The 27875-nt window shown below is 37.2% G+C and overlaps 1 protein-coding gene and 1 long non-coding RNA gene across 2 annotated transcripts in view; one reads left to right on the top strand and one right to left on the bottom strand.

The window, feature by feature from the left end:
- Positions 1-1669, top strand: part of LOC122452154 — a 53280-nt gene extending 51611 nt beyond the window's left edge. The window contains exon 4 of the long non-coding RNA XR_006272606.1: positions 1566-1669. This is a non-coding gene — a long non-coding RNA (uncharacterized LOC122452154). The remainder of the gene's footprint in view (positions 1-1565) is intronic.
- Positions 54-25166, bottom strand: RGS21 (regulator of G protein signaling 21). The gene is made up of 4 exons (XM_043485579.1): positions 25156-25166; positions 20761-20837; positions 17033-17199; positions 54-257 (listed from the first exon to the last, which is right to left on the bottom strand). The coding sequence occupies exons 1-4, from the start codon at positions 25164-25166 to the stop codon at positions 54-56; spliced, it is 459 nt and encodes a 152-aa protein (XP_043341514.1).
- Between the last annotated feature and the right edge of the window lie 2709 nt (positions 25167-27875).

Below are 27875 nucleotides of genomic sequence, written 5' to 3'. Positions count from 1 at the left end.
TCACTTCTTTCCCCGCAATTATAATCTGATTGTTAGTTTGTCATTTACCTTCTTTACAAGAAAGGGAGCCATTTTTTATGATTTCCAATCTCTTTGCTATTTACCAGTTTCTTATAAATCTCTGACTTTAGAAATCGAGGAAAAGAATCCTTGGCCATCAGACTATAGATTAACTTCTGAGCTTCATCAAAACATTTGATAGTTGGTTCTGCAATATTCTTTGAGATGAGGTCCCTGGTACTGAAGTCAATGTTAATCTGTGGAAATAAATTGCATCACATTAGACTAGTTTAATAAAGACTGCATGGTCTATACAGATGGGAGATCCACATATGATTTGAAATTTTTTAAGCATAAAGTTAATCTTATACAAAACAGCGGAAAGGTCACACGTTCATTTTCTGAGATGCAGAACACATGCTTGGTTTAATTACTTTACCTAGGTTGAGAGGGTTGGCATTGACAGAAAACAGAGGTCAAACCTTATTTTGAGATTATAAAAAATGACAAAGGAGATGCATATAAGATTTTTTGTGACTTTACATTCTTTTTGCTTACCATCTTTTATTTCTTTCTAGTACTTTGGCCTTAATATCTGAATTGTTCTTCTATAGGCAGAGCAGTAATTAGAATTTACTAAGCTGGCCTTCACCAGCACATTCCCATTCTCCATAGCTCCCGGTGTTGTTTCTCATAATCTTGCTTTTCATCCTAAATTGTGTTTCTTTTTGTTTGCCAAAATGGACCAACTAACACTCTACCCCTGTTCACAGAACACCATGCCTCCCAAGGAACGTACACACATCTGCATGTGTGTATGTATATTCTTGCCCCCTTAGCACTACCACAAGTAAGCATTCTCAGCAAGGTCTAATAGAGATCTATTATATTGGAACACACCACACCTGCAAATACATAAATGCCCCAAACCTCATGGAAATTCTTGTCCAGTTCTACCCATTTCCAGGATGCTTTCTGAGATGCAGAAAATTTCACATCCAAGTTTTTTCACTTAAACTGAAAATATTCATGAATTATCAAAGAGATGTGAATCTTAAAACTCAAAGCTCACCAAAGGCAGGTTCTGCTGCTGCTATAATAGGCAGTCGATAAACATTTGTCAATTAGAATTATGTCTCTTGGCAAAATGAGGGAGACCAAAATGCTAGAAATTGGGGGTCTGGTAAAAACCTAGAAATGACAATTTATGTTCGTTGAATTGAAGTTAAAAGATAGGCAGACAGACCTTCAATCAAATTTCTTAGCTACTTACTTGCTGTTCATATGAGTAAAGCAAGTTTTACAGTTTCCTTCAACTTTCTATTTCCATGGGGTAAAAAAGGATAATAATAATGTCTTGAAGTCTTTGAAGGGCTAAATGAGACAAGCAATATCAAATTATTTCAACATTATTATTCTCATGAAAAGAACAAAAGAAAAAATTTTATTTTGAAAAGAATCATCAAAGGCCCCTATTTGCTCACTGATATTTTCTTTCTTAGGGATTTCGGCTACTTGGGGATTCAGATTACATTGTGTTTTTATTTCTTTGATTATCCTCTCAGGTCCTGCATCAAAGTTCCAGATGAAATTATGTAAAGTCCTCCAAGGCCTCAAAATCTGCAATCAATTTCTGCTTCTTTACACAGAAAGATGATGTGGAGTAGTGGTAAGGTTATAGGATAGTTTTCCAATCTATGTTCTAATGCTTATGACCTTGGTGACCTGGGTGACCAAAGTAGTTTTCACCTTTAAGCCCAGTCATTCTTGACTGAGTTGTTATAAGAATTAAAGTGAGATGATCCATATAATCATTGTTTACACAAATATTTATGAGTTTGTTATGTGCCAGTTGCTTTCTATATTTGGAGAAAGTACTATATGTTTTCTATACAGTGTAATTTTAGATTTACATTAGAAAGAATGAGAAGGAGCCAGTTCTCTAAGAATCTGAGGAAGAACGTTTCTGGCAAAAAAAAAAAAAAAATTCAGAGTCCTCAAGGCAGGAACGAATTGGTGATGTTCTGAAAAGCCTCTGTGTCTGCGTGGTGGGGGCACGGGGGGTGATAAAGTTCCCGTGGGGAGGGAGATTGGGAGAGGAGGCACACAGGTCAAGTCTTGTAGGATTTATCTGCTGTGGTAAAGGGTTCCTATCTTTCTACTAGAGGCAGTGGGAAGACGCAGAAGTGTTTTTGAACAGGGAGATGACATGATATCATGTCATGAACCTGATATAGTTCCTGATTCCCATAGTGGGAATAAAGAATAGTGGGTATTATCAAGATTCCGTAGGGCTTGCTCAACATATAGTGAAATCTTTTTCATATCCTATCTTGTGTTGCTAGGGTATGAGATTATACATGTGCTGTTAATTCTTCAATGGTGTCGTCTGCAATTTATTTAACTTTATATCCCCCTTAATGGTAAATATACCAAGGTAACTCCTTTAGGCATTCATTCATTGGGCGAGTTTTCACTGATAGCAGGGACAGTGCGTGCAGAGTACTGTCTTATTATTTTATTCAGAACTGAACATCTGCAGTAGCTCCATACTCCCTATTTTAAATGCCCAAAGCCCTGATCTTGGCATTCATGACCAAGACAATATTGTCCAAACCTAGATACTTTTTCTCCTCTCTGTGCCCTGTGTTCACTGACCCTCAAATTTCTTATATTTTGTTGCTCTTGTTGTTCAGTTGCTAAGTAGTATCTGAATCTTTGTAACTCCTTGGACTGCAGTATGCCAGGCTTCTCTGTCTTCTACTATCTCCCAGAGTTTGCTCAAGTTCATGTACATTGTTACCAGTGAATATTTTCCCTCACCATCTCAGGCTAGCTGAAACCCACTTCTCATCTAAGTCTTTCACAGTCTTTTATGTCCTTAGAGTGAAAGTCACTCTGTTGTGTCCAATTCTTTGTGACCCTGTGGACTGTAACCTCTGTCCATGGAATTCTCCAGGCAAGAATACTGGAGTGGGTAGCCATTCTCTTCTCCAGGGGATCTTCCCAACTGAAGGATCAAACCTGTGTTTCCTGCATTACAAGAAGACTCTTATCATCTGAGCTACCAGGAAAGCTCTTATGTCCTTAAAGTTATATTCAAATAACATCTGCTTTGTAAGGTTTACCTTTTCTGATCTGTGAAGGGACTTTGTGTTTTTTAAATTATATTTAATTTTGCCTATCCTTCACTATGCCTTGCGTAGTGTGAGGATTCAATACACGTGTGTTGTGTAAGCAGCTTCTACATTTGTTAAAAATCATGGTAAATTTTAAGCAGAACTATTCATTTCAATATATTACTGATAATTAACATTATTTGTTCAAATATACTAAATTTGTACTTCTGACTTCCCCTCTCACTTTTCTGATTTGCCTGTTTTCCTACCAATAAGCTGCCAACATCAGCTATAGATATCTAAGTGATGGGCAGAGACACTGTTCCCAGGAGATAATCAGTAGTCTTAGGAAGATGTGTCTTGGCAATTCATTTTAATGTCAGTGACAAAATAGCACACCCACATGTTTTTATAAATGTCATTATTTTTCTCCAAGTTGTTCAAGCTGGAAACTTAAGAATCATCTCTGACAACTCTTTTTTCCCTCTGATCTCTCTCTCTATCTATATATATATAACTTTCCTTACTCACTTTTTCTTTTGTAATTTCACAATGCTCCTTTTATTTCTCACTCCTTCAGTTCAGTCGTTAGTCATGTCCAGCTCTTTGTGACCTCATGGACTGCAGCACCCCAGGCTTCCCTGTCCTTCACCAACTCCCAGAGCTCGCTCAAACTCTAGTCCATTGAGTCAGTGATGCCATCCAACCATCTCATCCTCTGTCGTCCCCTTCTCCTCCTGCCTTCAATCTTTCTCAGCATTAGGATCTTTTTCAATGAGTCAGTTCTTTGCATCAGGTGGCCAAAATATTGGAGCTTCAGCTTTAGCATCAGCTCTTCCAATACTCATTGGACTTCCAATACTCAGGACTGACTTCCTTTAGGATTGACTGGTTGGATCTCCTTGCTGTCCAAGGGACTCTCAAGAGTCTTCTCCAACACCACAGTTCAAAAGCATCAATTCTTTGGTGCTCAGCTTTCTTTATAGTCCAACTCTTACATCCATACATGACTACTGGAAAAACCATAGTTTTGACTAGACAGACCTTTACTGGCAAAGTAATGTCTCTGCTTTTTAATATGCTGTCTAGATTGGTCATAGCTTTTCTTCCAAGGAGCAAGCATCTTTTAATTTCATGGTTTCAGTCACCATCTGTAGTGTTTTTGGAGCCCAAGAAAATAAAGTCTGTCACTGTTTCCATTGTTTCCCCATCTATTTGCCATGAAGTGATGGGACTGGATGCCATGATCTTAGTTTTTTGAATGTTGAGCTTTAAGCCAACTTTTTCGCTCTCCTCCTTCAGTTTCACCAAGAGGCTCTTTAGTTCTTTGCTTTCTGCCATAAGGGTGGTGTCATCTGCATATCTGAAGTTATTGATATTTCTCCCTGCAATCTTGATTCCAGCTTGTGCTTCATTGAGCCCAGCATTTCACATGATGTACTCTGCATCTAAATTAAATAAGCAGGGTGACAATGTACAGCCTTGACGTACTCCTTTCCAATTTGGAACCAGTCCGTTGTTCCATGTCCATTTCTAACTATTGCTTCTTGAACTGTGTACAAATTTCTCAAGAGGCAGGTAAGGTGGTCTGGTATTCCCATCTCTTTAAGAATTTCCCACAGTTTGTTGTGATCCACATAGTCAAAGGCTTTGGCATTTTCAATAAAGCAGAAGTAGATGTTTTTCTGGAACTCTCTTGTTTTTTCTATGACCCAATGGATGTTGACAATTTGATCTCAGGCTCCCTCTGCCTTTATGAAATCCACTCCTATCTCTCCAGTTTATTTATTTTTTTTATCTAGTTTATCTTTCTCATGCCTATCTTTCCATTTTAATCTTGTATAACATAATGTCTTTCTTAAACCATGGAATTTTTCTCTTACTTGATACCTCCCCTTGTACACACAGTGGACAGCATTACTATGCCAACTTCACCAAAATATCACTTTCATTGTATGAATGTTCAGTCGACAACCATTAGTTTCTATAATATAAAATTTAAACATGTTACCCTTGCATTTGAGCTTCCTCATACCTGGACTTCAAATGTTGTTTTGAAATTACCTCCTACTTATCTTTGGTGACATCCAGAGATGAACAGAAGTTCATATACTTTCTGTTCCCGGAGTGAATTTTCTCTCTGAAGCTCTTGTTTATGCTGTTTTACCGTCTAAAATCCCTCTCTCCTCCACAACTTTATTCTGTACAGATTTTCCTCAATCCTTTATAATTTAGCTGAAGTTGAATATCCTCCAAGAACCCTTTCTTGATTACATAAAGAATGTCACTATAATTTCCTTATCCTCATACATTATTTTGATTTAAAAATCCTAAGAAATTTGATTTCTTGCTTAAATAGATTTGGACACAGTGGCTTCTGTTAATGATAAGTATTCAGTCTGATAATCACAGAAGAAAATTTGTTACTACAAAGGGAATTCAGTAGTTTGTGGCATGGAATTAACTTGTCTTTTATCTGCTATCTTTCCCTGTTTCTTTCACTGATTCTTTTTTCTCTACATGTCCCTCAACATACAAGCAGAGGAGTCATGCATCACCTAAGTTCCGTGCCAAGTCTTCTCTCCCTGGATTATTTTCCTTGTTAATTTTGTCTTCTCCTGTTTCAAAAAATTTAAGCAATGACATTATCTCTAAAATAATCTTTAGGATATTTAAAGAAGATTACTTTAACTGTAAATAATAAGTTAATATTCATCAAATATTACTACTGTTGTGCTGAGTCTTTATATGGCTACTGTATGTCACACACACATACCCATAAGATGGATAGTATTATTATCCCTGTTTTTCTTTAATAAAAAAAGACCTCATCTGAAAAAGTGGTTGTTTTATAGTAAATTTCTATAATTTATTCATTTAAATTATTTCATTGAATGGGTACTTAAGAATTGTGTTAAGATCTGACCATATAAAAACAATTAAGTTGAAAGTCAATCAAGAAGACAGATTTTGGGAAAGGAATTCAAAGGGAAGAAGCTACTTTCTTAAAAAAAAAATCTTTCTGAAAGAAATGAGGTTGTAAGCTGATCATCAAGGTATTATTATGAGTATAGAAGATTATGGAATGGACCTGGGAGGGGAAACTGGAAAAAGCTCATCAGGTTTTCAGGTGGAAAAGGGCAACAGCCTGAAAAGGCATAAAGGTCCATATCACACAGACTTTTACAGGTCTTCTTAAATAATTTTTAATTAACTTGAAAGCAACAAGAAGAATTTTAAGTAAGGTACTAATGTAAACACATGTGCTTGAAAAAACATGTTACTGGCTGCTATGTGATATAATGACTAGTTGTGGATAAAGGGGAGAAAAATTAGTAGGTCATACCAGAAATTCAGGTTGTTAGTCATGGTGGATTAGGCTGGGTCATTTCACAGAGAATGGAGGGAAATGTATAGATTTCAGAGATACTTAGAATGTAGAATAGATGAAGCCTGCAACTGAATATTTATGAAGTGGGATAAGGAACAACATTTTTAAGAATGAATGGATTTTAGAAATATTCTGAAGAATGAGATGACAAAGTGTCAATGGATTGGATATGGCACTGAAGAGAAGAACCAAGGATGAGTATCAATTATTCAGCCAGAGCAAAAAGAATGGAGTTGCCATTCACTGAGACACAGAGACTCAGAAGAAAAGTTTGAGGCGAAAATAAGGACTCAGATTTGTAGTGAAGGTTGAGATGCCCTTTTAGAGCTGAGACTGGAAGAGATCCCCCGAGGAGTAAATGCAGGCAGAAAATAAATGACGACCACCTCCCCTCAAGATAGTGTGTGCTGGGCTATGGGTAGGAATGCAAAAGAAATTGGTAAAGAATTGTCAGTAAGAGAGGAAGAAATTAAGTACAGGATGCCAACTGAAGTTAATATTTCGGTTAAGAGAGGGTGATACGTGTTGTTAAACGGTCCCAAGGAGTCGGTCTAAATAAGATTTAAAAAAAAAAAAAAGAAAAAAAAAAATAAGGTTTGAGTGTAGTCTACCCACAGTGCCCTATCTTCTCTTCTTGAGTCCCCTGAAATTTTAGTATCAAGACAAAAGTGAAAATATTCAGCCTAGCATATATTCTGATACATACATTCCTTTAACATGATCACTTTGAGGTTCATGTCTGCCAACTACACCTCCAATTATGCTCTCATCTCAAGTTTGATGTTTGGCTAAGTTGTTGTATCAATTGCTATCTCAAAAAGTGAGCACAGAGGAGATACTGATCTTGGAGTAGATTGAAAGCAGGCACCCTATCAGCAGGTAACCCTATAGAGATGCAGGCCTCCCGACTGTGTGGACCTGAGGCCCTCCTGAGCTGCTTGGGCCTTGGGAGAAGCTTAGACTCAGCCGAGCAGCTCAGATTAGTAGGTCCAGAGCAGGAGCTGAATGGCATATCGATTGATGAAATAAACAGAGTTATATCTATATTATTTACTCATGGGAATAGTCACTTGCATTTTTGTTTCTATGGATACACTTAAGTTTCAAGGATGCTGAGAAATACATTTAATTTGCTTATTTTTCCAAAGGTCACGGATTATCTTAGCTCTCTGAGACTGCTGCACTGCCAATCTCAGAAAACAAGACAGAGGCTTGTGATTCTCACAGAATGACAGCTGAGATGTCATCGCAAGTGTTTAGCGACTTTTAAATCCTGTCATTTTTGAAAAGGCCTTGACACAGCTGACATTGACAGCAATCCATTGCATTAAAATGAGTGCCTCTGACTGGTGTTTGCATTGTTGTTTAAAAAGCGATTTTATTATAATGAGCCAGGGATATTTTAATGCTCAGGTGATTTTGATAACTGCAAGTTATGCAAGCCAAGTCCTCTTTTCTATGACAGCAGTTTTAAGTTCTTTTGGCTTCCAACAAATTATTGTAGCAGGAAGAATGCATTTGAAACTGTACCTTTTGGCTTTCCTGTGACCCTAAACTGTGCTTTATATATTTTTACATAATTTGAATGAAAAGTTCTCAGTCAAGCTCTCACATTCAAATGAGATTGCCTTCCCCTCATTTAGAATGTATGGTGTAGCAGGAGATGGTCATTATGCAAAGAGTGTGTGCATGCATATGGAAAGCGCCTTACTCAAATGGGGCAGGCAGCCACCTCAACCTCATTCACTGCCACGCTGAAAAATTACTATTCAAATTAAAGTTGCCTATAATCATGTTTTTGGCTACATAATTCTGTTTAATCACCGCTAACACCTCTAGTATTACTTCATTTTTGGCATCATTAAAGGCACACGAATATCCTGAGGTATATTCTCAAGGGTTACTGTGAAAGTTGAGAATAGCCAAGTTTATAACATTGAGAGGGAATCCATTCTGCACAGGAGTGTATCCTTTGTCACAGTTGGTTTTTAAAGACAGAAATAAGTGACATGAGTTGGGATACGCACTGACACCTTAAATTGGACAAGAGAAATGAAAAAAAAAATCAAACATATGCAATCAATGTATAAAAGCTTGAAGGATACGGATTGCTAAAAATAGATGGAAGGAGCAAGTGCTATCTGGAGCAGGCAACAGAGAATAGGATGGGCAGGTTTCCTTGACGAACCCCGACATGGTGATCCAAGATTAAGTGGCACAGGGATGTGTGCAAATTCAAAGAGCATTTTGTTTTAGAGTTGAAAGGCAGCAGTCATTTTTTCAGAGGGCCAAAATGATACTGCAGGCTACTAAATGAGATACTCCTGCCACTTTTATTGCTTTACAGTTTAAGAAGTTATACAAAATAGAGAGAATATGAGAAAAGAAACACAGCTTCTGACAGAAAGGAAGATAGACTCTATGTGACGAGATAGTTTTCTGCTTTCACCTTTAGTGTAAACACCAAGGTTCCCAGGCTGTGTTGTGAACATTGAAAATATGTAGTAGATCTAGAGGAAGGAAATTAAAATGTAAAAGCAGGGGCAGAAGACCTCCCTCCTCAGGATCTGTGTATCGTAATGACTGCAGGACTCATCATTTTCCTCTCTAAGCCTCAGTTCATTTTTCACCTTTACAAGGTGGATGATTGTAGTGCCTAAGAGAGAGCATGGTGATCAAGTCAGATAGTCCACATAAAAGCCCTGGGCAAGTGTGCAGCTTAGGGTTTCTTTATCTCTGCTTTTCTTCCTTTCGTCCTCCCCCTCCCCATCCTCTTCTTTCTCTGTCTCTCTCTATCTCTTCCTTTTTAAGAGATCCCTTGAGTTGAAGAGGAAATAAATAGAGATGCGGAAATCACTAGGATTCAGAAGATGCTCTTGGCTCCACATACTCTCTGAGGCACCCAGAACTAGGCTTCTTCCTCTACTGGGCCAGCCTTTTAGACACCAGCTGGTGCCCTGCTAGACTCTTCTTCCGTTTCCTCTCCTATCATCCTTCCGTCCTTCCATTTTGTCTTATTTCCTTCTATACTCACATCTCTGATCAAAGCTCACTAATTACTTCCTTTGAGATACATTTCCTGATCCCTTAGACTTGGATTTTTCCAGTTACAGTGACCATATTACCTGTATTTCCCTATCACAACATCCATGAATGTTTATTCTAATTTTTTTTTTAAACTAGAGTCTTCCCACCAAGATGGTTAGCTTTATTTTATTCAGAGACTCTTTTTTCATAGCTTGCATCAGCATGGTGCTTGGTACGTAACAGCCCGCTAACTATTGATAAGTGTACAAAAACTTAGTAAATTAATAAATAAGCAAACATTTTATCTGGTGGTGATTTTATAGTTCGGGGGTGCTGTTGACAAGCAGCAACTTGTGGGTCAGGACCAAGACTCAAAATAACATCAGCTCATTGGGGAAGTAACACTTAAAAACGCAAAGAGGAAAGTGTTAGTTGCTCAGTCATGCCCAGCTCCTTGCAACCCCACAGACTGTAACTCACCAGGCTCCTCGGTCCATGGGATTCTCTGGGCAAGAATACTGGAGTGGCTTGCCTGTCCCTTCTCCAGGGGATCTTTCCAACCCAGGGATTGAACCGAGGTTTCCCACATTGCAGGCAGATTCTTTACCATTTTGAGAAAATAGGAATATAAAATGGAGGATACAAAACTGGCATTTTGAGAATATCAAGAAATGCCTATAGTGCCATGGGGTTCTCTCTGCCAAGAATTCAGAGGTCTATCTTTTCCCTCAGGATTATAAAACTAACCTTACTTTTGTGTGGGAGGGGAGGGGTGTACCATGTGGCTTGTGGGATTTTAGTTCCCTGATCAGAGCTCCAACCCCAAGCCCTCGGCAGTGAGAGTGCAGAGTCCTAACCACTGGAAGACCGCCAAGGAATTCTCAAAATTAACCTTATTTAAAATAGAGGCATGGCTTCCCTCGTGGTTCGGACGTAAATAATCCTCCTGCCAATGCAGGAGACAGGTTCGATCCATAATCTGGGAAGATCCTTCATGCCTCAGAGAAACTAAGCCCCTGCACCACAGGTACTGAAACCCACCTGTCCTTGAGCCTGTGCTCTGTAGCAAGAGAAGCCACCGCAGGGAGAAGCCCACACACCACAGCTAGAGAGTAGTCCCCATCACGCCAAAACTCGAGAAGTCTCTGCAGAAGTGAAGACCCAGCAGAGCCAAAAATAAATGAAGAAATAAAATAAAAAATAAAGGCCTTATCTCAGTATCCTGCCTCAGTACTATTCAATCATTATCATCGTTTAGATATAATACAAGGACTTCCCTGACCATTTAGAACCTTTACAACAATGTCCCTTTAGAACCAGACATGGAACAATGGACTGGTTCAAAATTGGGAAAGGAGTACATCAAGGCTTTTTACTGTCACCCTGCTTATTTAACTTATGTGCAGAGTACATCATGCGAAATGCCAGGCTGGATGAAGCACAAACTGGAATCAAGATTGCTGGGAGAAATATCAGTAACCTCAGATATGCAGATGAAACCACCCTCACGGCAGAAAGTGAAGAGGAACTGAAGAGCCTCTTGATGAGAGTGAAAGAGGAGAGTGAAAAAGCTGGCTTAAACTCAACATTCCAAAAATGAAGATCACGGCATCCGATCCCATCACTTCATGGCAAATAGATGGGGAGAAACTGGAAACAATGACAGACTTTATTTTCTTGGGCTCCAAAATCACTGCAGATGGTGACTGCAGCCATAACATTAAAAGATGCTCCCTGGAAGAAAAGCTATAATAAACCTAGACAGCATATTAAAAAGCAGAGACATCAATTTGCTGACAAAGGCCCATCTAGTCAAAGCTATGGTTTTTCCAGTAGTCATGTACAGATGTAAGAGTTGGATCATAAAGAAGACTGAGCACCAAAGAATTGATGCTTTCGAATTGTGGTGTTAGAGAAAACTCTTGAGAGTCCCTTAGACAGCAAGGAGATTGGACCAGTCAATCCTGAAAGAAATCAACCCTGAATATTCATTGGAAGTTCTGATGCTGAAGCTGAAGTTCCAATCCTTTGGCCACCAATTGCAAAGAGCTGACTCATTGGAAAAGTCCCTGATGGTGGGAAAGATTGAAGGCAGGAGGAGAAGGGGATGACAGAGAATGAGATGGTTGGATGGCATCACTGACTCAATGGACATGAGTTTTAGCAAACTCCAGGAGATAATGAAGGACAGGGAAGCCTGACATGCTGCAGTCCATTGGGTTGCAAAAATTGGGACACGACTGAGCACTGAACAGCAAAGACTTCCCTGGTGGTCCAGTGGTTAAGTCTCTACACACCCAGAGCAGGGGGCCCAGATTTGATACCTGGTCGGGGAACTAAGATCCTGCATGCTGCTTTATGTGCCCCACACCAAAAGAAACAGGAAAGAAAAATAAAAATGCTAAAAAAAGATACAATGGAAACAATTTCATCTGTTTTAAAAATTTTTCCAAAAAAAAAAAAAAATTTTTTTTCCACTTAATCATTTGTTGCTTTGCTGTTTTTTCCTGGTTCTAGAAATCTCATTTTTTAACTCAACTAGACTGTTTCTTTTGAGCCAAACCATAGTTTCAATCTACTCTATTGTCTTGCATTTCCTTATCAAGTTACCTCATTTACACAACACGTTGCATTGTACTTCTGTGTTTATTACCTGTTCTCTTGCTTAGACCCAACTTCCCTTCCATGGAAGGAATTTATCTTACGGTGGTTAATCGTAGGCACAGAATAAGCATTTATTGATATGAAGTAAGAGTCACCAAATATCACTGTGCTACAATAAAACTTAAAAGCAAAACATCCAGACACAGATATTTTAAAAGTGTCCTCTGTAATGCATTAAGATGTCTTTTCCTTTATGATGATAGTTTCTTCTGTTTTATGGGTTATGATGTCTTCACAGCTAATAAATACATTAAAGAATTAAATTTTTTGTACTTTTTTTTTTTTTTACTTAAAATACTGCCAATGTATTTGCTCCTGGATTGGTCATAATTTGAATTTGAATTTATATAATTTTTAAACATTACCATGTGGTATGATTTGGAACATTTTCTAATCTCACAGAATGACAGTCAACATAAACAGTTTTCTCTTTAACCACATATTTTCCCTCCTGACTAATTTTCTTGTTAATATAAGAGATGATATAAACATAATTCATAAATGACAGATATAAAACATAAATGTTTAAAATATGTCAGTATCTTGGGTTTCCCTGATGGCTGATACTATTTTAATTTTAAGACTTACATTCTTCTGAAGCCAAATAATATTGTTTGAAATTTTTTAAATATTATGAAATTAATGGTCCAAATTGAAGGAAGAATAAATACAAGGTTAAGAATTTTTTTTCTTTGCCACATTCCAGTTCTTACTGTGTGTGGTAAGGACACTTTAAAATATATATTGCTTATCTAATAATTTTCTCATTTTTAGACTACTTAGTCAGAAATATCTGACTCACACTTTTATTTCCCCTTGCAATATCTTCTGAAAATATCTAGGTATAATCCATTCAATTAGTAGATATTTCTACCTGAAACGTGTGATTTGCTAATGTGTTTTTCTAATTTGTGTTCATACATATATACATTTAGGGGCTTCCTTGATGGCTCAGACAATAAAGAATCTGCCTTTAGTGTAGGAGACCCAGGTTCAATCCCTGAGTCAGGAAGATCCCCTGGAGAAGGGAATGGCTACCCACTCCAGTATTCTTGCCTGGAGAATTCCATGGACAGAGAAGCCTGGCAGGCTATAGTTCCTGGGGTTGCAAAGAGTCAGATATGACTGAGTGACTAACGATTTCACTTTCATGTATACATTTATCAAATCATTCAAAGTGGCTTGTCCTCAGATGGTCTTAGAAGTTAGTTAATGAATGTTTTGGGGTAGAGTCAGTAGCACTTATAGTGACTTGTGTAAAGAAAAACAGGAATTAAAACTTCTTAAAGACTGTTCTGCCTGAGGCAAACCCTAGAAATGCGATCTCATTCACCATTTTCATCTATCCTGTATGGTTGCCGTGTCCTTTTTCACAGCTACATTTTTAGATGAGGAAACTGAGGCTCAGAGGGATAAAATAGGTCAACACAAGATTACAGGATTTGAGTCTGTATCTCTAACCTTTAGATTTTCTACTACATCACACAATTAGTGTAGAAACCAGAGAGATGGTATAACTCTAAGGGAGAGGGCATAAAGTTTCCTGCAATTATAATCTCTCATAGAGACCTGAAAGTTCAGTTTTTCTGTGCAGTTTTGCCTATTAGAAAAGGAAGCAAAGAACCATTAGTAACATCCATTTATAGACAGGGATTGTTAGTAAATAGTCTGATGGTAAATTGTCTAATTGCGTCAATTAAAAATTATTGTCATGCTAGCAATTTTACAGATGAAGAAATAAAGACATGAAAAGTTGAAAATAAAGTAAATGGGATTTAATAGACATCTGGATGATGTGACCTTGTCATTGTTCTCTATTTTAGGGTTTTCTACCAAGGAAATTGGTTATAATTTTGATTTCTTTATGCTAGACAGTTTTACAACTGTAATTGAATATTGAAAAATGAAGAATGCTTTCATATGAATCTCATTCTTGCGTTAATTTTCTACTTATGAAAATGGTACTTTCCAACCTCCTTATCAGATATATCACGTTGTCTTGTGAAGTCTGCCTACTAGATAAATCTAGGTTACTTCCCACCCTCTCTTTATCTTTATCACTGCCTGTCCAGCCTTATCCCACTGCTTCTCATTAGTGATATCAAAATGCTTGTGATTTCTGGAAAACTCTAGGGAATTCTATACATCTACACTGTACACTGTGCCCTCAATCTGAAATACTTTCTTCATTTGCTCTCTTGACATAGTTTTCATTTGTGAACCACCCTACAAATCCATCCTGTAAATCTCTGGATAGACTTCATTGCTCTTCTGAACACTGTTAATAACAAGCTTTAAATGATTCAACTTATTAGTTGCCTATTGTGTATTTGACTGGTTTTATCACATGTCAATCTCCCCTTCTACTGTGTGACTTCATTGTGGGAACAGACTCTCAAAAAAATTCCATTTAATGACTCATACTAACACTTGTATTATATAATATATAACTGATGGGCTATAGCCCATGTACGTAAGAGACATATGCCCTTTAGTTAATTTGAATTTTAAATAATTAATGGCAAATAATAGGAAAGATGATGGCTGTTTCAATTGTATATATACACTTCATCTTCAATGAGAATTTTGTCATATCCATTAATAATATTTTTAGATACTTTGAGACAATATAATCCATGATTTGTAAAGCAGCTATAAAATTAACTAGATGGACAAATTATAAAATAAGTATGAGAGTTTTGTATCCTAAAACAGTAACTGTACAATTTTTAAAAATTATTACCATATTAACTTATTTTGGCAGGAAAGATTAGGAAAATAAAACTATTTTATCCAAACTGATAATTTATTATATATTATAACTTTGAGTTCAGCTGTAATTAAAAGATTACATTTCTTTAGTATTAATGTAAGATTTTTCATATATAATATTTGAAAAACTTAAAATAATCATTAAGCAGACAGATTCATGAAGAAAAATAAATCTGGCTTTCAAACCAATATCACAATAAATAGATTACCTTTAGAGTTGATTTCAAAGCCTTTTAGGGAATGACACATTAATCAACTTGACAAATCTTATACACTACATTTAAATTTTTCTGGACTCATTTATTGATTCTTAGATAGTGACTGGGAAATGAATGTTGAAATAGCTCCACAGGAGGTAAGTTACTTTTTCTTTCCCCCTTTGAATTCCAGGCAAAGCTTCAGTGGTTCATATGTCAGCAAAATTTTACTATACCAATATATGCTTCGGTAATTAGTGTCCATCTAAAACTTGAACTATTGATACAGCAACTTTATGCCCTAGATTTAAAAAAAATGTTTGCATTTCATCTTTGCTGTCCTCTGTCCTCAGTAGTACAATAACTTCTCATACCATGAATTTTAATTTTGGATTAGAACATATAGTAGCTGTCACTTGGGAGGGTATCAGTATTTCAACTCTGGAGGGACAGATGACGTATGTGGTTTATGTTTGGTGCTAGTGGCTTAAGGTAGAGTCCCATCTGCTGCTTAGGCATTAAAACTCTCTGCTTAGATGTTATAGTCAGTGAGGGATTACAGCAGTTTTAAAATGTAAATAGTTTAAACTTTAAAGTTAAACATTAAGGGGATGCAGCAGAGATGATCATCATTTGGTTCTGGAAATTAAGTCAATTATAAATGAGATGGTATACACATAAAACATTTTTGAGGGGCTCTTCTCAAAGTCCTTCCAGGTTTTCCTGTAAGGCCTTTTCTATTTTCCTGATCTTAATGCAGCACAGGTGGAATCTGACCACTTGAGACATACCTGTGGCTCATTTTTACTGTTGTAGGACCAGGCCACCTGCACACCTGTGGCTCATTTGCACCACGGTGATCTGACCACGCAGGATGGCTGTTTGCTCACTCCCTGTCCAGCCCCTGCTCGAGGAGTCCCTGGTTCCCTATAGCCCACTCACAGGATGGACCGTAGCCAGTAAACATCTGTATGTTTGCCCCTCAGCCCCAGTCAGTGATTGCTTTAATCTTTCGGACAGAATGACTCCCTTTGATAGTTTAATAAGGGAAGACCTCTGCTCCAAGAAGGCGCTTGGAGGGCCCTGACCCTCTGCTGGTATCCCTGGTAACCCATGAGCCAATCCGATGTCAGTCATTTCCCGGTTAACTAGTAGCCTTCCCATTCCTCCCCATCTCCCGGCAAGGTCTGCCGCCCTGTTCCCTCCACCGTCCACCGCAAGCCATGGGGTGTGGCTCCAGGGCCCTACTTCACACGTGCAAGCTCCCCGGTTCACTGAACCATGGATGTCTCTGCAAGCCTGCGGGGTGCGCCCCCACAGCCATCAAGGAAATAAAGTCAAGCAACCCCCTCTTTGAGAAGGTAAGGCATTATTATATGCCGTACTGTGAGCCTCCAGAATATTAAATATTACGCATTTGTACTGTTGGTTAGTAGGTTTTACCTTCCCGTACATATCTTCTTTTATTTTAAAAATTGTATTCAAGAGTTCTATTCCAAATTGACCCCTGTGTTTACAAAAGGAAAAATGAAACTGAATTGGAAATAAATCTAGAAGCACGCTTAAATAGGATTTCTGTAGAGCTGTTTAATTTGGGACATTAGACTATTTTTTAAGCGCCTGCTTGTTGTGCTCAGAAAATAGAAACACTGAAGCACATAGAGAGTGCTAGAAACTATTTACTGAATCAGTGCCAGAGGATCACCATAAGGAACTTCTGTTCAGATTTACGGATATCTTCTGTTTGAAGACATGGCGACAATTTAATTTCCCTTGAGGTGGACCTGGTGTCTTTCAACTGGGAGCAGATGTGTTAGTGGATAAGTGGATAAATATTCTCTGTTGTGGAATATTTCACTCACCTCTTTGGGGGCATCGGCTTCAATGAATTCAGAATAAATCATCCTGGCTTTGGAAGCAATTTTTTCTGCACTTTCTGTTTTCTTAAAGTCTTCACAGGCAAGCCAGAACTCAACATTTTCTTCACTAAACTCTGATTTTAGGAATGTTCGAAAAGCATCTAGACCAGCTATAAAATACATGAGGAAAACATTCGTGCATCACACAGTGCAGTCACGTGACCAATTGTATTCATTGTTTAGTGAAAGCATTTGAGGATTCAGTGGCAAATATTTATCATCCCTCTAAATATAGCATTTATATATTTTAGTTTTTAACTTTAGAAAGCTTGATTTTGGATCAGTAGTCATCAACGTAAAATATTCAGTCTATTTTTCTAATAGTAGCACTTTAAAAAATTGAATAACAACCAGAAATGCTAGGATTCCCATACGTTCCAGCTCTTCTCACTGTCTGATTTTCAGTCACATTTAAACTTTTATTATTCCTGTTCATAAATGTTTAAGTTTCTGACCACCTGTTTAGACTCTTTTCTCTAGTTTCCTCATTAAAATGTGCCCCAGAATCTTTTTTGGCACACCAAGAACTCCTTTGAGAAGGCAATGTTTCTAAATCTTTTACAGCCAAGGATGGTTAAGAGTGGGCCTCTACTGAGGTACCAGGTTAGAAAGATTATTATCAAATTCCTGCAGTTGCCTGAACTAAGCAGTCCTTGCAGTTTGTTAGTTTCAGTCGGTACCTTCCTCTGGCAGTGTCTGCTCATCACTGAGACTGGTGTTCAGAGGATTCGCCTTCCAATACATTGGTGGTTTTCTCCTCCACCTGCCAAGGGGGCCCCTCAGCCTGGCTCAAAGCTGCTCCTCCCCAACTATGTGCTAGAGGGCTGACTCTTCCGGTTGCAAAGTAGGGAGAAATTGACTAGCAAAAAAGTAAGCATCAAACATGTATAGAAAGGGGCCTTAGTTAGTTGTTTGTTGGTTGCTGCAGGTTGGAAGGAGATTGAAAGATAGTATAGAAAATAGAAAAGGTCTTCATGGAACGAGGTGATTATCTAGAAGCCCTGGATTAAAACTAAACATAACAATTTTTTTTTTAATGATTCGAAGTAGAGTTGAAATAACAGGTCATTGCAAAAGATTATCAGATACCAATTAAAATTCTCAGTAGAAATATTGCAGAGTGTGAATGTTGTTAATATGTGAGCACTATAAAAATTCAATTGCACATTTCTTCTGGTTAGAAAATACATTCAAGAAGCTTCTTGACACAAATTTGGGTTACAAAAATCCTCTTAGTAACACAATTACAATTTTCTGTGAGTTTGATGCAAACAATGATGAATTTGAGAGGTCTAAATAGAATTTATACTAAAAAAATTATTTTATATAATAAAGTGTATACTTTAATAATACTGAAAGAATATTGTAGAAGCACGTCTGGCACTATTTTACATGTGTGTCATTAAGGCAAACGAAAGTATTTTGCAATATGTATGCAAAATACATACATCCCAGAGAGATGGGAAGTTAGAGATCTAAAAAAATATTATTATTCTCTCCCCTCATGCCATATTCATGAAGAGTGACATTGAACTAACAGTTACTCCTTCTTTTCTCCTCCTGTTGCTCTGTTTGGACACATAGGAACAGAATAAACAGGCAACACTGGGGCTAGTTATCTCTTCCTTGGATAGACTATTGTTGAATCACTCGTCTACTATATACATACAATTTGAAAGTTCATAGGTTGTCAAGTGACTTTAGAATAATGTACCACCACAGTCACAATCATATATTATCGAGGGTCCCTCTGTATGAGGGAATACTTATGGGTAGGTATGACGGGGGCTGAGGAGTGGAATATGTCAGGAGCAGGTGGCAGAAGCCACACTAATATCTCTGCTCAGTATGTGCAAGATGTAACATCAAGTCACAAAACAAGTAGGTAATATGGTAGGTCATCTGTTTAAAGCATTGAAAAGCATTGGAGCTATTTTTCTGGTTTTAGAAAAGCAAAATCCAAACAGCTTTGCAGATGAATCTATGACTTTTGTACTTTCTGTGGGCATGAGGTACAAAATCCCAGGAGATCTGCAGGGGGACGCATCTGCATTCATCTATAACCTTCGTGCCTCTGTCTGCACTACTGCCGCGGCCAATCCCCCACCTGCAGAGACACCTTCCCTAGGGTGTTAGCAAACCTGATCTGTCCCGCTTGTCATGTATTTAAGGAAAAAAACATGTGCTTGAAACTTACAGAAATGAAATTCCGTGTAGCTTTAATATATGTTCTTAGTTGGATTCTAGGGCTCTGACAGGGTATTTTATGTCTATGCTTTGTGTGTGTGTATGTTGTGTCCGACTCTTTGCAACCCCATGGACTGTAGCCTGCTAGGCTCTCCTGTCCACAGAATTGGTCATTTCTTACTCCAGGGGATCTTCCCTATCCAGGAATTGAACCTGAGACTCTTGCATCTCCTGCCTTGGCAGACAGATTCCGTACCACTGTGTCACCTGGGAAGCCCAAAGTATGTGTGCATGTGTGCTTGGTCATGTCAGACTCTGCAGCCCCATGGACTGTAGCCCATCAAGATCTTCTATCTATACTTTAGGAATTAGTTATTTAAGAATCATAAAATGGTAGTGTAATTTCATCTAAATCAAATTGTTTTTATGAAAAAAAAAAAAACAAACAAACAGCCATGAAGAACATATTCAGATTTATCATGTTTTAAGCATTTCTAATCTTCTGATATTTACTTTATAAATTTAAAGTGGAAATGCCATTTGATTAGAACAAACACTACATTTAAATATTTTCTATGTCTCTTGTAGCATCATTTCTATCCTGTATGAGACAGAAATGGTGTAAAGCAGGTTTATGTACAGCTAAAGCAGAATTCTAGATATCTTTGTATATGACTGTTTTGTATTCTGGGATGTTTTATTTATAAGTCACCAAACTTACTTTATTAAGCCATCATTTTAATTACAATTATATATCCACAATATACATACATATATACAAATATATTCAAATATGTTTTTGTATTCTCTAAAGTAAGAATAACTCAGTTGAAATAAATACTTAAGAAACTTTATTTTAGCCTGAAGAAGCAAACAGTTTATTTAAATTTTCAACTTTTCAGTAGTTTGTATGTTTTAATTTGCAACAATAATAGTCATGATATATATCAAATGATAATGAGACTGGCTTCCCTGGTAGCTCAGCCGGTAAACAATCTGCCTATAATGCGGGAGACCCTGATTCTACTCCTGCTTTGGGAAGATCCCCTGGAGAAGGGATAGGCTACCCACTCCAGTATTCTTGGGCTTCTGTGGTGGCTCAGATGGTAAAGAATCCACCTGCAATGTGGGAGACCTGGGTTCGATCCCTGGGTTGGAAAGATTCCCTGGAGAAGGGGGTAGTTATGCACTCCAGTATTTGATATACATCAAATGATGATGAGACTAAGACAACTTTATCATTTCCTTTCTATTTGGAATTTTCTTGTTCTTTTAATGTCTGTAATTTCTATAATCTTGTCTTCATTTAGGCCAAACCTAATTCCATTTAAACTTTGGGCCTGTGTAAGTTTGTGAGACTTTGGGGAATCGTATACTTCATATATTGATCAAACTCATTGTTTATAACATGTCTACAACTTGCAGAACTTGTTGATTTAGTTTTAATCCTTGCATTTTTAGGCCTGTTATCATTTGGATCTTACCTTGATTGGTTAAAAGTGTGTCCATATTTTCAGACCACGCCATTGTTTCTGCAGTTGGTGACCTGTGGAAACAACATCTACCCTTGACAATAGCATTGTGATCTTTTTCTTCTGTAATGTATAGTAATATTTGAGTTATGTGTATTTGTTGAATTATATCATTTAAATGAGCTTTGCATCATTAATTAAACTACAAAAGGTCAACAAGGATTGTATAATATTTTCCACAGTGGACAGCAATAGCAAAGAAAGGGGAATGTGATTTGACACCAGCAAGTTACTTACTATTCTAACCAACAGTATTGATCATACTTGCAAATTCTTGATTTCTAATGAAGGTACAAGAGAGATTGTTCATTGCCCTGTGGAGAATAGTGAATTTAATCTCAACTATATTAATTGTTAATTTATGTGGGTTACACTAGTCTGTTCCTAAAGAGTTATCATGATAGCAATAGTGATGAATGAACTATTTTCTAAGTTTTCACAGTATACAAAATTGTCCACTTCATAATTATGCATCTTAAGTTTCTTTACAGTTTTAAAGATTTTTAACATGGGATGATCTTGAAAATGTTTATTTATAGTATTTTAAGGAGTCTTTACTCCATTTTGAGACAGCTTTCATTTCTCTTTAAAGGTATGCTTCCATCTGGGTTGATTTATTTAAATCTAGGTATCTGTCAGGACAGAGTAATATCTTTTCCAAAGTAGTCAAAAAATGTATTGACTTAGTCTTCTGAAGAAAGTATACTTTGGGGGATGTGATGTAGAAATAATAAACCAGTTTTCTGATATAAACTTTCTGAGATGTAAATATATCATGCATTATTCCCCTTAATAAGCAAAGATCCTAATGAAATAAGTCCCTATCCATAGAAAACATCTGCTACCCAGAAGAAAAATCTTGGATGATGTAGCTGTGATGTGCAAGTGACTTATTAGCTGTGGAAAGGAATGATCTAATTGAAGGTTTCTATTAAAAAGATTGATAGTCTCACATCCAGTCATTCTTATAAAATTTATATTTGCATATCAAGGTGACTAATCTTAAATATGCTAGTGTGATGCAGCCGCTATGCTTTTACATTCTATTACTTTGTGTGATTTGCCCCAGTTTTCATTGCTCTTCTCTCTACTGCTATTGCAGTTATATTTTCAGATGGTAATGTCTGTACTCAGGGGCCACACAGGGAGGCTGGGTGACAGGGAGCACTTGCTGCTATCTCCCGATACTTGGATTTTCTATCTCCCATTTCTTTTACTTTTTCTTCAATGACAGGCAACTGATTTTCCTTTCTCTCTTGATCTACTAAATCTCAGGGACACAAGGTTTCCTGTGAAGCCGTTTTGAAATGGTGTTCTTTCATTCAAATGGGCAGTTTCAGTTCTCATCTTTCTTAAATGGAGAATGGGACCCGATAGAAGATCTAATTTTATGTAGAAGAGCTTGTGTGCACTATGAAAACTGTTACTCTGAAATGCTCCTGTTATATTTCATATGAGTCCAGCATTAGTTCTTCTATCAAATTTTAGGAATTCTGTCAGTTCAGTTCCTTCTCTCAGTCGTGTCCAGCTCTTTGTGACCCCATGGACTGCAGCACGCCAGGCTTCCCTAGTGTTAAAATTATCATATGATCACTTAAAATGCACATGTTTAAAATGTTGTCTGTATTTGTAGATTGAAATTTGGTGGTTAGCGTGGTACTCAAATTTCTCCTTAGTGCCTGTGGAGTGTGTGTTAATGAAGAGGGCAGAGAGTTTTGATCTCCAGTCTGGCTGCAGAGTACATTCATTTTGAATAAGGTACAGCCATCAAAGAAAACCCTGAGAAGTAGACTCTAGGCAGAATCATTCAGGGATGAATATGTACTCCCCCATTTGTTTGTAAGTTGTATGATGACAGGAAAAAAAATATTATTGTCCAGCAGGGAGAGCGCTGTGTCTGGTTCGAGAAATATTTTTTGGATGTATAAACAAAAAATGATTGAATGGCCAAACCCCAAACAGTGGCAGGCATTAAAGCCTTCAGTGGAAGAAGTGCAGTGACTTTTAAGATGCTAGTAGATGACAGTGGTGAGAAGGTTAGTGAAGGTGTAGCTGAATTTTATTAGCGTCAAAGTGTGTTTTGGGTGAGGAAAGAGGAGATGCTTTTGCGTCACTGGGCAGCAGCAAACCAGGGACCTCTCTGTCAACCCCAAGTGACTGAAACTATAGGAAATGGACAACATGCATTTTGAAGGCATCAACGCAAACCATATCCTTTAAGGAGAGCCAGTTTTCTTAAGCCAAAAGCAAAAAGAATAGTCAGCAAAGTGCTGGTTGGAATGCAAAAGAGTCTTTTTAGAATGGAATTATTCAAATGAGTGGCAGCTATTCTTATTATCATCATAAAGGTAGGGAAACAGTAAAAACAGAAAAAAGAGAGCAGAGTCTTGGAGCTGGTGCAGAACCGAGAATAAAGAAAATTTCTTATGTTTTGAATTGGAGAGATAATACTAAAATATTATAGGTATTCCATAGGTATAGAATATTAGTGATAATAGAATTGGAGATACTAGGATGTTACAAAGGAAAAAAGTTGTCCTTCAGCCCTCTGAGTAAATACCTGCTGCTGTGTGTGATTGTGCCTGGAATGCCCTCAGCTCACTATTTTCTAACAGATTTCAAATTTGACTTAAAGGTTCAGTTTCAAGCCTGATAGAATGGAAGGGTTGGTTGTAAGGCAATGCTTTTCAGATTCATTATTTTAAGAAACAATGTAAATTTGCTGTCCAAATAAAAAATCGGGGGTTGATTATATGTAATTCTTTGGAAGAGTAATTTATTGCTATATGTGAATAAACTGAAAGACAATTTTTATAATAGCACCAAAATGCATAACAATGTACCAGATGCTTACAGTCTATATCATATTGTGCTAAACATGTCACATACTTTACCTTATTTAATCTTGAAAATGACAGTCTGTTTTAATCCCATGTTACCGATGAGTAAGAAGAAGGGATGTTAATAACTGGTGTAATATCACACATATATTAATGGGCAGTTAGGGTTCAAACACAGGTGTATTTTGAGTTTCAAATACACAAACTCTTCACAATTCTTCTTGGCATGGGTGAGTCAATATACATATGCTTATATACTTTGTTCACATTTTGGAACATATATAATGTGTCAAATAAATTTTAGAGTGCTTTTCCTGTAATAGGATTTATTACCTGTCACAGCAAATATTTCCTCTACAAAGCAGTTAAATTTTAATCTCTACTCAATAGAAAGTTTTTCAGAAGACAGTGATTATTCAGTTTTGTGTGCTTTCAAACCAAAATAGGACCTTTCTTATTTTAGATGTGACTGATACATAGGTTTTAAATTTTTAGAAATGTAACTTTATGAATGTTAAGAAAAATCTGTTGAATTAAAATTGGGGGATAAAGAGCATGGCTGGCTTTAGAACATAATGACTGGGCTGAACTTACTTGACATGCGGTACTGTAAATAAATGGACATTGTACATTTCCCTCCCTCCCTCTTTCCTTTCTGTCTCTTTTGCTTTTCTTTTTTTCCTCTTTTATTTGTGTTTTAGTCGCATCTTTACAAAGCTTTTGTCCAGCTCTTCTCCTTTGTGTGTGTGCATATATTTCCTGTAAAATTGTGATGCATGGTCAGGGTGACTTGTGAGTGTATGACTTGCCATGAAAATTTCACTTGTGTATCTGGAACCAGAATCACACTTAGCATTTCATGGGGTTTGGGCTGATTTCCTTCCTTATGTGAGTGCCATCGAGGCCAGCAGTCCTCATATTATGTGTCCAAAGTAGAGTCAGGCCAGATGGGAACTGTGTGAAAGCTACCAGTTATCTTGCTAATGGTGCCCGCTCGAACCTGTTGTATTCCATTAAAAAGATGTGGGCTCCAGCAACTGAACTCTCCACACTCAATTAGCAAGCAGGAGATTCACACAAGGAGCCCAGTGCTTCAGGAAATGACAGCTGCTGCCTTATCAACAGATAGTATCTGTGTTCAAGTTTCTCAGTCCATGTTGCCACAGGGAATAATTTTTGCTAGGATCATGTATAACTTAGGTCTGTAACCTGAGCATCTAATAATTTGGGAGAGCCTCACATTAAGAGAGTGGGTTTTCTCCACTTTGTAACCTTGCCTTAGCTTGGTAAATATAAAGAATTAACTGTAAACACATGCATTATGGACAGATTTTAGAAAAGAAGGAAAAATCAGTTGAGAAAGGAGAAAAAGTACAAATCAGGAGGGAAGACAGCAATTAACATATTTATCATAAATGAAAGAAAGGCAACATCAAGACTCATGGAGACTCAAGTGTTTTCATTTGTACATCTTCAGAGATAAAAAGAACTTGAAACAGCAACTCACTTCACCGGCATTTTTCGTCCCACTGTCTGACTGTCACAGATGATGCCAAATTTCTCTTTCTGACTGATCTTCCAGCTGAAGGGAATGTGACAGCAGGAACAGTATAATTAGTATGCAAATAGCTATCCCCTGGGTCACAAATTGGCATTCTTTAAATCATGCTGTCCTCAGCTTTTTTTTCATTTGTTGTTAACTTTTCACTGGTCAGAACACTTAAACTTCTAAGAAACAAATAACTCTTTGAGTAAGTGTGGCATTTTCTCCAGTCTGTAGCATAACTGGAACAAATTCCATTTGGAAGTTTGGTTTCTAAAGTTCATATACATCCATTTCCAAGACAACTGTTTTTCACGTGAGGTTAAATCAACTCAGGAAAAAACATATAGGTATAGTTCTGTAGACCTGTAGGTCTTTAATCTGACTAAAAAGTCATTTTGTTTCTTTTCTTCGATTCTCAAAGTCTGAGAAAGATTTTGTTTTAAATACTCTCTAAGTATATGTGTTTAAGGATTTTTCCAATCTCATTCATGAACTAAAATATTCTAGCACAGGGCATCATACTTTTGAAAAAATTGTGCATTTGTTATAGTTTATTATTTTTTAATTCATTTTGATGTTATAATTTAATAACATACATTTCTCAATTTATTTTACCATGAAACTTAAGGCATTCTGTGCCAATATTTATTTATGCAGTGCTGATGTTTGAGATAATAGTAGCTGAATAAATTTATCAAGGTAAAGGACTTATATTGGAGTTTTTATTTGTAGTTGAAATTTTGTACCTATAACCCCATGTTTCATCAAGCTTTTATACCAATATGACAGAGTTCTTTGGTAGTAAAATTCTACCAGTGTATATTTATGACCCTTAATGTAAATTAAACACTCCTGAAAGATTAATGATTTTCAGGGTGAAAGAAATAGGAGCCAGAAGGCAGCAGAAAAACTGCTTGTCCCTGAGTTAGCATGGAAGCATCCCCATTTCACTGATCTACAGAAATGCCAGAGGACACTCCTTAGCCAAGTGGCCCTGGGCTAATGAGACCGAGAAAAGCAGAAGCGATGACCTAAAAAGTCAGTATCATTAAGAAAGGAAGCCATCAGTTAGCTCCATTCATTTGGTTAATTCAAGCACCATTAAGTAATGTTCTTATGAGATGCAAAAACAGAATCATTAAACATATTTAGGCTTGTTGTTTTGCTGAAGGGGGATAATGAAGTACTAACTTTATAACATATGCCTTGAATGTAGCACATTTTAGAAAAAGAAGCCATCCAAACTTAAAGATCCTCATGGTAAAAACCAGACTAAGTCTACAAGAAATAAGAGTCAGGAGTAGACTAATTTTACATTAAAACTTAAAAAAATGATTCTTCTGTTTTGAGTTCAATGCAATTGCAAGTATGTTCCTTCTCATAACTCCTCCCACACACATAAATTGTTATTTAATGTGTACTTCCTATGCTTTTCAAGCTTCTTTTAATTGTTCAGGAAGAACAGAATTAGATTTTATTTGCCAACCTGAAAGTTCATAATAAAATGAGCAGGTGAGTAAATAAACTTGTCTTCTTAAGCTAAATGATTCTTGATTGTGTTCAGTACGCCTTGAGAGAAGATTGTTGTGTTGGTGTTGCTAAGACATCTAATTATCCACACCTCTTGGTTTCAGGGAACTCAGACAGACTCTGTCATCAGAGCTTGTGCCCAGTCGGCAGGCTGAATGATGGCCCCCAAAGATGTTCATGTCCCTTTAGCCTGGAACCTGTGGGTGTGTTACCTACATGGCAAAGAGAGGTCGATGTTTCTAGGTTAGCTAGATGGGCCTGGTGTAATTATAAGGGAAGGCCAGGAGGGTTCAAACCAATCATAAGATATGTGAGGACAGAAGCCAGAGGCTGGTGTGGTGTATGGAAGGGCCAAGGGATGCAGGTGGCCTCTAGAAGCTGAAAAAGGCAGAAAAACAGGTTTTCCTCTCAGAGCCTGCAGAAGCAACCAACATTGCCAGCACTTTGATTTTTGTCCAGTAAAGCTAATTTTGGATTTCTGACCTCCTGGACTCTAAGATAACAAATAACATATTTGTATTGTTCTGAACTTCTCAATTTGTGACCGTTTGTTACAGAAGCAGTAGGAAACTAATGCATCTGCAGAACTCTAATCTCTAAAATGCTGCTTAAAAGAAGATAGGAATGAAAAAAAATGGGCATGAATTTTGAGGCCAGAGTACTGAGTTCACATAAAATGTGGATCCTTCCTACCAAACAGTAATCTTGACATCTCTGAGCCTCTTTGCTACTGAAATGGAGATAACCTTTTTCGTGGGTTATTGTATGAAACCAAATGAAAATATGCTAAGCCAAGGCACCTTACATATAGTATTTGTATGTCTGTTTCTTATTCTTTTCCCTTATTTGACATTCACAGAGTGGTGAGTGTCAAATAATGGTGGTTAAGATGTAGCATGGGGCTTGTATGGGCAATGCTACCATCATGCAATCAGTGGGGGTTTCTGTGTAAGGAGTTGAGATTTATCCTATGAATTTTTGAATGTTTACTTTGTATAATGAGTTATGATAGGTATACAAAATGACGTGCATGATAGGAATATAAAACTTTAATCAGGCAATCTGAAATTGATGATTCTGGAAAATTAGCATGATGAACTTGTGTGTGGAATGAATTGAAAGAATGTGATAATAAAGTGCTCCACATATGA

Source organism: Cervus canadensis, chromosome 13 (genome assembly GCF_019320065.1).
Source record: "Cervus canadensis isolate Bull #8, Minnesota chromosome 13, ASM1932006v1, whole genome shotgun sequence".
Lineage (NCBI taxonomy): Eukaryota > Metazoa > Chordata > Mammalia > Artiodactyla > Cervidae > Cervus > Cervus canadensis.
The sequence above is the reverse complement of the archived record's forward strand: the minus strand, read 5'-3'. Positions and strand labels throughout refer to the sequence as shown.